The sequence below is a fragment of the Fulmarus glacialis genome, unplaced genomic scaffold, assembly GCF_000690835.1.
Source record: "Fulmarus glacialis isolate BGI_N327 unplaced genomic scaffold, ASM69083v1 scaffold38956, whole genome shotgun sequence".
Classification (NCBI taxonomy): Eukaryota; Metazoa; Chordata; class Aves; order Procellariiformes; family Procellariidae; genus Fulmarus; species Fulmarus glacialis.
In genome coordinates, this window is record NW_009220710.1 from 1 (window position 1) to 12,441 (window position 12,441).

The window sequence follows — 12,441 nt, forward strand, 5'->3', positions numbered from 1 at the left end:
GGCTGGGGAAGGGGGACGCGCAGCCACATCTTTGCGGGGAGGGAACGGGAGGGTTAGACCCTTCCAGGAAGGAGGAGAGGTCCAAGGGGCTAAGCTCATGCTCGCTGTCCCTCCATTAAGCTTTAATGCTAGCACGTAGGGCTGAGGAAGAAGGATCTTCCTGGCTGATGTTTTCATGAGATCTGGGCAGTGAGCTTGTTTTGGAGGAACACTGGTAGTCCCGTTCCCCAGAGGGGAAGAGGGGTGATCTGCAGAATGAGGAAAAAAATGAGGGCCAACTTTTGGAGGCGAGGGATTGAGGCATGACCGGGTAGAGGGCTGCCCAGGAGGCACTGCAGGATTATTCCTCAGCAAACTGAGCTTGAGATCTTCAGACCCTCACCAACTGAACTGGGCAGAGATCCTAAACTGGCAATAAACAGAAATGACCCGCTGGCCCAGAGCCAAGGGGAACCAAACTTCCCTTGGTTCTAAGGGACCCAGTCCCATGACTGCTGGAAAGAAGCAGACGTTGCTCAGGGAATTCACCTGTGCTCCTTCAAACTGCTTCCTGGGTTGATCAATCTCTTTGGCTGGGTCACAGTGTCTTGCTGGAACCTGGGTAGTGCTGGTGTCTTCATTTCAGCTCTCCTCCTTGTTCCTGAGTGATCCAAGCCAGAAGTTGGACCTGCAACTAGGCCTCCCGGGTTTGGATTCCATTAGACAGTGCACAAGTCGCTTGTGAAGTCTCCCCTGATTTTGGATGACCTAATTTTGTGCAATGTCATAGTTTACTTGCCATGTTCACAGGCACGTTCCTTTTCTTCTGTGGGCCTTCCTTTTTTTTGGAGTGATCAGTTCCAGTCCAGTCCCAAGAAAGCTTTTTGGAGAGATCAGATCCCCCGGTTATCCCAAGCCATACCCCAACAATAACATCAGCATCTGGGATATTCACATCCCAAAAGGCTACGTGGTGAAGCTGACCTTCAGATATTTTGACCTGGAGCCATCTGAGTCCTGCTTCTATGACTATGTTAAGGTATGTGCATAGATACCTGGGCCAAGGGGTGGCTTGAGATGGGAATCTAGCGGCCACCACACGCAATGGCTCCTCATTCACCAGGCCTCCTCTCATGCTTCCCACAAAGGAAAGGGAAGGAGTTAAAGATAGAACTGGGTGGAGCAGGTATTGGCAACTCATGCTGGCCAATAGTGAATGCATGGAGCAGACTGAATCTTATGAGGCTACAGTGATTTCCCCTTAACCTTGACAGATCAAAGCAGACAAGAAGAACTTGGGACGATACTGTGGCCAGCTTGGGTCAACCACAGGCAATCACCCAGGAAGAAAGGAGTTTGTATCTAAGGGGAACAAGATGCACCTGGCGTTTCACTCGGATTTCTCCAACGAAGACAACGGCACAGTGATTCCCTACAGGGGCTTCCTGGCCTATTACCAAGCTGTGGGTGAGTAGGCAATACCCTCAGCATTCAGAAAGAAGCCTGTGTGGCTCCAACCAATTTTGCTCCTTGTCAGGCAAATAAAGAGAAGCTGTAAGCAAGGATATGGATCTCTATGCACTTTCAGTGTACAGCAGAGAGGTTTAACACTTTCCTCCCCTTGTCCCTGCATCTCCTATGTCTTCAGATCTTGATGAATGTGACCCTAACAACGCTGCTGAGGAAAATGAAAGGCCTCAGTGCCAGCACTTCTGCCACAACTATGTGGGTGGCTACTTCTGTTCTTGCCGGACTGGCTACGAGCTTCAGAGTGACCACCACTCCTGCAAAGGTAAATTGAAATTTTGAAAGATCAGAGGGTTCCAGGGAAGGAGCCCTTCAGTCAGGAGGGGTGGGAGAAGTAACTCAAGGAGCAGTTGACAGGGCTGCAGAAGACAGCTCCACAATGTGACCTCTATTTTCTTCCTCTACACCAGCGGAGTGCAGCAGTGAGTTGTTCACAGAGGCATCTGGGTACCTGAGCAGCCCTGAGTACCCCCAGCCCTATCCTGAAGACCTCCGGTGTAACTACAGCATCCGTCTGCAAAAGGGCCTGTCTATCATCCTCAAGTTCTTGGAACCCTTTGAGATTGATGAACATCAGCAAGTCCACTGTCCTTATGACCAGCTCAAGGTACTGGAGATTAGCAAACTCTACTTCCAACCCTACTGCCAGACCTGCACAGGAATTGTGGGGACAACTGTATTTGGATGGGAAATACGGGATCAGTACAAGGAGAATGCCCCAGCATGAAGGACTGAGCTCTTCCCTTGTCCCTCCCTCAATGCACTTAATTACCATTGTCCTGAGGTCAGAGGCTCTGGGTCACAGGCCCCTGTGAGTGGAGCCAAAAAAATCATCCTTCTTCCAGTTTTATCTCCCTTTGATTTAATCTCAGGATTTGAAGGGGTTGATAGCTCTGATTCCCATGCTAAGGCAGAAGCAGAGCTTGTGGGTAGGTCAGCCCTTTGTTCTGATCTGTCGGTGCAGACATCAGCAAAGATGGGTCAGACAACCAGCCCTGTTCACCATCATAGGCACTGCGGCAAACTTGGTCTGGACTGAAATAGGGATACTGGGGCAGAAAGGCATGTGTGGTTTTGTCCCTGTGATACATGTTTTCCTCATCAGATCCAAGCACGAGGGAGAGAGATTGGTGAATTCTGTGGCAAGGAGTCACCTGGCAGCATTGAAACCAACAGCAATGAGGTGGACATACTCTTCCTCACTGATGAGTCAGGGTTCAGCCGTGGCTGGAAGATCCACTACACCTCAGAGAGTAAGACATTTCTTCCCCAGAGGCTACTACTGCCTATCTACACCATTTGTTAATACCAACTTACTTTGTCCCATTCTCTAACAGAAATACGGTGCCCACAGCCTGTCCCACGGGATCAGTTTACCATCATCAGAGACCTGCAGCCTCTGTATCAATTTCAGGACTATTTCGTTGTCAGCTGCAAGACTGGGTATAACCTGATGGAGGTGAGATCCCTTCTCCACTCCCTTCAGCCATATTCTGGCTTCTCTTCAGTTTGTACAAGTCTTTCACCTTTCAGTAAAACTTTCTTTGGAGATTTCACTCATGGCAATTTCTGTTTCTTCCTTGCTTCTATCGGCTTTCTTCCAGCGATTTCTTCTTTCCTAGCTCCCTTCCTTGTGCAGTTGCTGTTTCACGAGCCCTGGTAGAAGATGAGAGACAAAGATCCCAGGAAACATTGGTAAACAAGAATATCTCTCTGGAAGGATATGAAATCAGACTTGAAGTAGAAGATGTTACCTGCCTCCCTTGCCATCCTATTGCCAGGAGTGGGTAGCGCCCCAGACTTGTGACGGTTTTATGGTTGCTGGATGCTGATATCTTGGTCTGCTATGAAGAATTTGTAGCTTGAGGCAAACATAGAGGGAAGGTAGCAAAGGCGGAGGACAGCAACTGGAACAGACTGCAGAGGGGCAACTTTTGGACAGTAGTGAAAAGATGGGCAGATAGAATAATATTTTGATGTTGGGAAGGGAATGTAAGGCTCTGAACAACCAACAGAGATGTTTTTCTCTCCCATGCAGGGCAACAGAAAGCTGCTGTCCTTCACGGCTGTCTGCCAGGCTGATGGGAGATGGCACCAATCCATGCCCCGCTGTGAAAGTGAGTGATCTGAGAACGGGGATTGTGCCCCCTGCCGTGGCTTTCCCCCTCCAAGAACATGGGGAGTTCAGCCTCTATGACTCAATTTGTCTGTGGCCGTAGACTCACAGATATGCTTGTTGGAAGGACCTGTGGAGGTCATTACATTTTTCTGCTTGCAAAAACGTAAATGTTTTTCCTCCCTTACAAAACTGCATAAAATATCACTAAAAATTTGCTATAATGTTGTAACATCTAAAAGCAAAAGATCCCAGTCTGGGATCCATTTTGGAACAGCCTCTCTCTGCCCGCTGTTCTAACTGGTCCTTTACATCACGGCCACAATCCAAGTCGAGCCTAAACCTGCAGGCAGAAAGGCTGTATGTGATTCATCTCTTTTATTTTTCTTTCTTGTAGTTGTGAACTGTGGCAACCCAACAGACCTGACCAATGGGGCATTCAGCTATGTTAACAAACCTGCAAACAACAACTACCAGTCAGTGATCACATACCGATGCAATGAGCCATATTATCACATTGTCACTGGAACAGGCGGTGGTGAGTCCTAACCCCACACAGACACTGAAATCTGTGCATGAAAATCCCTCCCAGATTTCCAGTTAGAATTGTCTCTGCTCCCCAGGCTTAGGGCTCATGCTTTCCTCCTGTGAAGGCTCTCCAGCCTTTCCCTGGCTCTGCAGCATAGCTCCTGAGGCTTGTTGTCTCAGCCTTATTCCCACCCTGCTTCATTCCCAGAGTCCATCACATCCCTCCTCCACACTCTCCTTAACTTTTGCAGAAGGTCTTATTCTCTCATCTGTAGTCATGATTTATTCTTCTCTCGTGGATTTCATTCTTTCACTGAAATTTGAGGCATGGTGTCTGGGAATCACCAAAATTCTGAAACCTCACCACACCAGTCCAAGTTGCTACAGATGCAAATAAATAACTCCACTCCACTGTAACGCTGTTTACTTCTTTGGAATATTGTTCAGCAGCAGAGACATCTAAGGGCTAAATAACATACATACAGAAAAATCTATTTTTATGCAGCGGGTCAGAAAAATTAAGGCAACGTTCAAAACCATTCACATGCCTTCTTTCTGCACCTGAGACATGATTTGATGACACAGGAGCTTTGGTTACAAGAACAGTATAAGGAATTCATTATTTCCTTGCCTTGGCTGCTCATTTAGCCTCCACAAAAAATTGTAGATTTTTAAGCTGAATCGGTTCCTGGATATGGTTGCATGGACGCACGGTTGTGCAGCATGCCTGAGAGAGGTGACACGCTAGCCCTGGGGCCAGGAGCAAGCAGCTAAGGAGTTCTTTAAGTTGGTACTGATGTTGAATTTGATTATTCTTGCATCTGAGTTTAAGTCCTTCATAAAGAGTCAGAGCTCAATCTCATCAGAAAAAAATCAGGAGCAAGTAAATATCAGCACCAGCCAAATTCTGATGGGGAGTCATTGTGATTTAGTCAATTTTGAAAAAGAACAGCAAACACCATCTTGGAAGCATTTACTACAGTGTATGATAAATTGTATATAAATTATTTTTAGTCACCAACACAAACTTTCTAAGAAAAGCAAGAACGTTGGAGGTAGTGGAGTTTGTGTTGAGAGGTGACATGTGAGTTAGCTGACCTGCAATACAGCCTCAGAAATAGATACTGAGCATGTACAGTAACTGACTCATCTTTTTCCTGTTTCTGGGACAAACCATCTTATCCTACTCTCTGCAAACCACAGAGACCAGAAACTTGAAGCTAAAATCCATGTCTTTACTTCTTCTCTCCCTTCTTTGGGCTAAATAAGGTCAAACAGTGCTCTGTAAGCATGCGCATGTAAGTCTTAACTTCACTCAGATGGCTCTTCAGGCTTTTCTTCTACAGCAGCAGTGCCTGAGGTTTACTGGTCCCCTGGAACTGAGGTTCTTTGAGATGTACCAGATGGAGACATTCCAGTCTACACCATAGGCGACTTTTCCTGGGAAAGGGTGCCTTTGGGATGGAAGGGCTGAGTGCAACATGTGGGACACCTCAGAGAGAGGAACCCCTTGAAAATATTCTATTCTATTCTATTCTATTCTATTCTATTCTATTCTATTCTATTCTATTCTATTCTATTCTATTCCATTCCATTCCATTCCATTCCATTCCATTCCATTCCATTCCATTCCATCCTATTCTTTCTTCCCAGACCATGCCTGCAGGCCTGGGTCTCATTCACTTCCCTCTCATCCTACAGACAGATTCACCTGCTCTCCTGAGGGAACCTGGGTGGATCGAGATGGCCAGGTGAGGATTCCTGCCTGCTTGCCAGGTCAGTAAAAGACACTGATTTTTTCTGGTGTTTACTGATTCGTGCTTACAGTCAGTACAAAGCCAGCACAACATGCTGGGAGGGGAGTGAGGGTAATCATATCAGTAAAGGAGGACAGGGAAATCTACCCAGGAAGGCAAAAATAAGGTGAAATTGAACAGTGATGGTGTAGCAAAGAGAGAGACATGCCAGGGCAACAGAGGGTGTCATGATCTCCTTGCATTTCTCCACAGTGTGTGGGAAGCCGGTCAATCCCGTTACTGAAGTCCAGCGGATCTTGGGCGGCAAGTCAGCAAGGAGAGGCAGTTTCCCTTGGCAGGCTCTGACCGGCATCCATGGACGAGGGGGTGGTGCGCTTCTGGGCGATCGCTGGATCCTGACCGCTGCCCACACCATCTTCCCCAAAGGGGCAGGAGGGAACAATGTAAGCCTGGACCAGCTAGCAGAGGAAGCTAACATTTTCCTCGGCCACACCAAGGTAGAAGAGCTCCACAAGATGGGTAATCACCCTGTACGTAGGATCTTCATCCATCCAGATTACAACCCTAAAGATGAGCACAACTTCAATGGGGACATAGCCCTGCTGGAGCTGAAACACCCAGTAACCCTGGGCCCTACAGTACTGCCCGTCTGTCTCCCAGATACTACCAACACCACCTTCTACATGGATGGGCACATGGGCTACGTGAGCGGCTTTGGTGTGGAAAAAAACTTTATTTCAAATAATTTGAAGTATGTGAGCCTACCAGCGGTTGCACGAGAGAAGTGTCAGAGTTGGCTGGACAGTAAGAAGAGAGATATACCTATGGTTTTCTCTGAGAACATGTTCTGTGCTGGCTTCCTCACAGTCAAACAGGATACCTGCCAGGGGGATAGTGGGAGTGTCTTCACGGTGTTAGACACAGAAAGTGGTCGCTGGGTGGCTACCGGTATTGTTTCTTGGGGTATTGGCTGTGCTGAAGGTTATGGCTTCTACACCAAGATCCTCAACTATTTGGACTGGATCAAAGGGATAGTAAGGGAGGATAGGCTCTAAATGTTGCTGTCCTACTAGCTGAAGAATCACTGATAGCATATAAATTTCCAGACACAGCAAATCATATCTAAAGCTTTTGATGATGTCCCAAAGGCTTTTCAAACACACAGACCATGTAACCTTCCTCATGAGCACTTCTGAAAGCCACCATACTGTTTGATGAATTCTTGGTGGTACCACCAAAACTTACCAAAGCTGCTGTACCATTGGCAGCTTGTGGGATGCCTTTGTGGATGTTCTGTTTCTTCCAAATCTTATTATTGGATGAAGTCTTAATAATATCAGGAAATCTCATGACAGCAAACATGTTATTGTGTGAAGTACTGATGATATCATCAGACTACTGCAGTCTACTTTTGTACTCTTATTGTGGGGGAAGGTTGCAGGACAGCAGACTTTCTTGAAGAATGTGGTGCTTTGTCCTGAGTACAGTGTGCATATGCCCATTGGCATCAGTGAGATTCTATGAATATTAAAATAATTGCTGGAGAAACCACGTGTGTTATGTTTTTCTGTTTTTGTTTTTAACAACTACTAAACATTCCCCGTCACTGAAAGCAACTTGTGGACTTTATATAGGGATTGCTTTACCTACCACTGAAGTGTTTCCAGTTCTGCAATGGCATGTGGCAGTTGCTCATCTGCCACAAAACTACCATTAGATTACCCAGTCTGAAACTCCACGTGGCTTCAAGAGAGGCAAAAATAAGTTGTCTTTATGGTGCCACATTCAAAAACAGGGAAGACAACAACCAATCTCATGGAGAAAAGAGCCCAGGAACCTTCACTGATCAGAATTTGAGGATGGATTTTTTTATACTGTATGAAATTAAGCTCTGACTGCAGGACAGCAGCTCCAAAATGATGCTGACTCGGAGAGATTACCCCTTTTGTGTTGTGGGTATTCTCTGGAGTTGTCTTTTGACTAGTTTTGCTACTGCAGAACAACCTACCTTTTTCTTGTGAGTCACTGAGAGAACTGAAGTCTCCAAGAGCTTGACAGGGAGATGCCGGTGGTAAGGTCATAGCTGCTTTCTCGCACTGTTTTCTGTGAGATCCAGCTCCAGATCTTCTCAGGTGTCAGTATCTCTCATTTGCTTTTGAGCTGGGGAATGATCTGTGAAATTTCACATCTGATATAAATTCATCCATGATCTCCAGGGGTCAGAATTCTGTTGATTTTTCCCATTTGTATGGGCAAGAGGGGAGCATGAGAGGCAACAAGAGCATGGAAAAACAAGGTGTCCAGTTTTACAGGAGCAATGGATAAACCCTGGTCTGGGGGAGGGAAGAATGAGGCATATGCAACTGGGGGGTATTCCAGGTGAACAGGAAATTTCTGGGATGCTCAGTGAGTATGGGACAAGAACAACAAAATACCCAACTCTTCAGTCCTTGTAAAAATTGGGAAAAATTACTGGGAAGCCGTCTTAAAGAATCTTCTGCTTTGCAGGAGACTAGAAAACTTTGGGAAGCTGAGGCATGGAGAATAGATGATTTGCCCAAAATCCCTATAGGAATCTGTGACTCTCCTAGGAATAGCAATCCCAGCTAAATAAGTATCTTTCCTGTCCCCTACTCCTGGACCATTCAGCCACATTTCTGTTTCTCTTTTCCCCTGCTGTCCTGAACTGATTTCAAGACATTTTCAGGAAATGTCTTACCTTAGTTTGAAGGTCACTCTTTCAGAACTTAAAATGAATTAATTTTCCCCAAATTGTACTTTGTTGAGCTATTTCTACTGCTGAAGTATCCATCACATACCAAAGCAGAAGCTTCCCAATAGCCAGACATAGCAGTCTATAAGATTTCCAGTGGCTTTTGCTCATGATTACCCCAGATGTTTGGGCATGTCTGTATTATTTATGAAATTCTAATACATACTGTGAAGTTATAAAATATTGTTACAATGGCACTGCTGCATCATTATTGTTTCTTTGCAGTATATAGTCACCTCTTTGCACAAGAGGAACATGGGCTAAGATTGCAGCCTGGACTAGTTACCAGGGAAGGACGCTTCCCTTTTGTGCTCCAAAAGATGAAAGCTGAGATGAGGCCACCTACTTAGCAACAAGAAGGAATGACTATAAAACTTCATACTAGATTAAAGTAGGCACATACAGATATAAAAGTAAAAAGCATTCAACATCCTGTGGGTCACAGTTCCTCTGGAATGTAGTATAAGATCCTTCGTTATTACTCCAACAACAAAATGACCTTTTGCTTGTTACACAAAATTGAAGGTGCTTGAGCTGAGTGCATCTATATGAAATCTCCCAAGAGCTGCACACATCCTCCTCACCATTTCCTAGACTCTCAGAAAAACTTAGGCTGGAAGAGGAGGTCTCTAGTCCAATCCACTGCTAACAACAGGACTAACTTCAGAGCTTCAGGGCCTTGCCTGGGCAAATTATGAAGATGTCCAGGGACAGAAATTCCCCAGTCTTTTATGGCACTTGTTCCAGTGCTGACCCACACCCTGGGAAAAAGCCCAATTGGAAATTCCCTTACTACAATTCGTGTCTGTTATCTCTTGTCCTGTCACTGTTCACCTTTCTGAAGAGTCTTGCTCTGTGTAGTCTCTAGCCCTCCTTTAGGTATCTGAATACAGCAGTTAGATCCCTCTCTTAGCTTCCTCCTTTTCAAGCTGAACAAACCCAACTTCCTCCGTCTTTCATCACATGCCATCTGCACCAGTTCCCTGACCATCTTAGTGGAAGGATATCTGTGAGTGACATAGGACTTTCTGGAGCAGAAGACACCCCTAACACACATCAGGTAATATTCTCCCATAACACTACCTTCCCTAAATCAAGCAAGCTTTATTTCTCATCTAACACAATAAAGTTTGAAAAATAAAGCCCTGAGGACAGGTGAATGAAAGGATTTTGAAGATGTCTCTTCTACTGAGCTTGATTCAGAAGTCTGAAGTCTTCATTGCTGGTAATGATTGGTCAATGAGATGCAACCATCTCAGATCAACTTCATAAAGACTCTTTGGTAGAGAGGTGAGTTACAGCTTGACAGAAGCTGGCAACGTAGTGGGTCAAAATGTGACTAGGCACTTGATTTAAGGAGTTTCAAGGAGAACTAGGTCTAGGCTGAGAAGAAGAAAGGAATACACATACAATAGCACATTGCACAAAAGGCAATTTGGACATTCTTTAATGCTGTTAGATATTCTGAACAATACAGGAAATACATAAATCAGAAACCAGGCTCTGAATCTACCCTGGGAACCAACAATTATTCTCTCTTGTCTTCACTGAAATCTCCCTGTCAGGTGGGGCATGGCTAGGTCTTCTCCCAGTGGGAAAAAATGGGATAGAAAAAAATGAAAGGAAGCAGAAGGAGCCTCTTTATCCAGAATAGCATCCTCCTCTTATGCTACTATGAGTGGAAGAAAGAGAATTTCCCTTCCCAGACACGAGGACAGTGGGAGAAACAGATACGTATTCCTGACTCTCCACTCAGCACAGACACAATGAATACGCCCATTATATACACAGAGTGAACAGGATCACAGCCAGCCTGAACATGTAACCACCATATTTAGAAAGGGTGACTGTGCTGAAAGGAGAAAGAGCTAATCCTGCCAAGCTTCTGCATCTTCATGCTTGCTCATGGTCTCTGTAATCCAGTCTAAATAACGCACTACCTTGGTGTAAAGACCAAAGGTACCACATCTCGGTCCCCAGGAGATCAGCCCAGCCACATAGTACCGTCTGTCATCTAGAGGATCTTGGATGGCGTAGGCTCCACCACTATCCCCCTTACAGCTGTCCTTGTCACCACCAGCACAGATCATATTGTCAGTGAATCGGTAAGCACTGGAATCAGCAGAGCCCTCTGGTTTCTCAGATTGGCACTTAACCATGTCCACCACAGGAATCTGGGCCTTCCAAAGATAAACAGGCAGTCTTCCTCTCTCTCTCTGGCCCCAGCCAGCAATGTAGCCCAAAGTCCCTTCTTGCAGCTCATACTCAGGTGATTTACCAGGAAGACAGAGGGGTGAGATGTTTGGGCCCATCTTCACAGGATCCCTCAGCTTCAGTAGTGCAATATCGTTATCAAAATCGGTCCTGGTTTCTATGGGCTGCTTCTTCCAATCAGGATGGATGAATGAAGCCTCTGGGATCAGCTGCTTGGCCTCCCAGTACAGAGATTCTCTACCAACATTGATTACCCCAGCATACATGTTGGGCTTGTCATAACCCTCCAGCACATGAGCTGCAGTCATTACCCATCTTTCAGAGATGAGTACGCCACCTCCTCTTGGGTAATCGAAATACACCTGCCAGGGAAAGTTGCCCTTTTCTGCACGGGTGCCTCCAAAAATCTTTGCTTTCTCTCGGATGGGATTACTAGGCACCCCACAGACTGGAAAAAAAAAGAAAAAAAGAGGAACCAGATGGGAGAATTAGCAGTTACAAATAGGGCATTCTTTGGTACTGCTAAAAAGCCCATAGTCCCCTCCTTCCTGTGTCCTCTAAATAATTTTTGATTCTGAGTAACCGATGTTTATATTCTACATCATAGGGTTTGCAACTAGCATTTACAGAGAAAGTCAAGAAAATTCAAGCAAAACTACTATCAACATTCAATTTAGGCTTATTGTCAAATTCTTATTGTCAAATTCTTGTTCTGGAAAGCAGTTATCACCCCACCAGTGTTGGGTATGTCAAAGCTCACAATTTAATTCCATTCTAGTTAGCATTTTCCCTTTGCTGAATTATGTCCTGTAGGTGAAGGGATTGTCTATGAAATAAAAATTTGCTTAAGTTCCTAGAAATATGACACTGCTCTTTAAAATGATTTTTTTTTTTTTTGTGAACTCCAGATAATCTCAGGTTAAGTATTCAGGTTTGTCACTGATGTTTTACCATTTTTCCTCTCCATTCTTTTAGTATGCAAAATCTTAAGCAGTGGGTTAATGGAGATCTTATCTCCGTTGGGTCTTACGGGTGCAGAGACGCTCCATGCTCTTTGAGTAAAATGTTCTATAAGGTTTTGCAGAATGTGAGCACTAAGGGCATAAATAAGGCTGGTCATTCTGACATAGCTAGGAAATTGATTTCTTACCATATTGCCTTGTTTACACTGTACCCTTAGTCATATAGTCAGAGATTAAGGAACTATAGCCCGTAGGTAGCTTCCAATTTAAATGAAGCAGAGTTTGTTAAAGAATTTCATGTAATCATAGAAAGATTTAGGCTGGAAGGTACCTCTCAAAATCTCTAGTTCAACCTGTTCATCCCTAACTGCCCTTCCCCCTGCCCTCCTAACTGCAAAGCCAGGTTGCTCAAGGGCTTTGATAGGTGACTTCTGATTATCTCCAAGGGTGGTGATTAGCCAGCCCCTCTGGACAACAGTTCCAGTGCTCTGGGGGAGCATTTTTCCTTAAATACAGTCAAAATTTTCTGTGTTGCAACTTGTGCCCATTGCCTCTGTTACTGTCTTTTATTGCTGTGTCCTGCTG

At 45.2% G+C, this 12,441-nt stretch overlaps 2 protein-coding genes across 2 annotated transcripts in view; one reads left to right on the forward strand and one right to left on the reverse strand.

Annotated features, from left to right (window-relative positions):
• Positions 1–789: 789 nt before the first annotated feature.
• Positions 790–6,962, forward strand: C1R (complement component 1, r subcomponent; the record flags this gene model as incomplete). Its single annotated transcript, XM_009580856.1, has 10 exons — positions 790–1,018; positions 1,254–1,446; positions 1,628–1,771; positions 1,917–2,113; positions 2,612–2,759; positions 2,844–2,965; positions 3,545–3,623; positions 4,020–4,160; positions 5,852–5,926; positions 6,160–6,962. Coding segments are annotated over 10 exons (2,131 nt in total), but the record flags the coding sequence as incomplete, so codon positions are not given.
• Positions 6,963–10,548: 3,586 nt separating this feature from the next.
• C1S (complement component 1, s subcomponent) overlaps positions 10,549–12,441 on the reverse strand; it is an 8,269-nt gene continuing 6,376 nt past the window's right edge. Inside the window, exon 11 of the mRNA XM_009580854.1 lies at positions 10,549–11,342. Within this exon, the coding sequence (XP_009579149.1) occupies positions 10,549–11,342 (794 nt within the window). The remainder of the gene's footprint in view (positions 11,343–12,441) is intronic.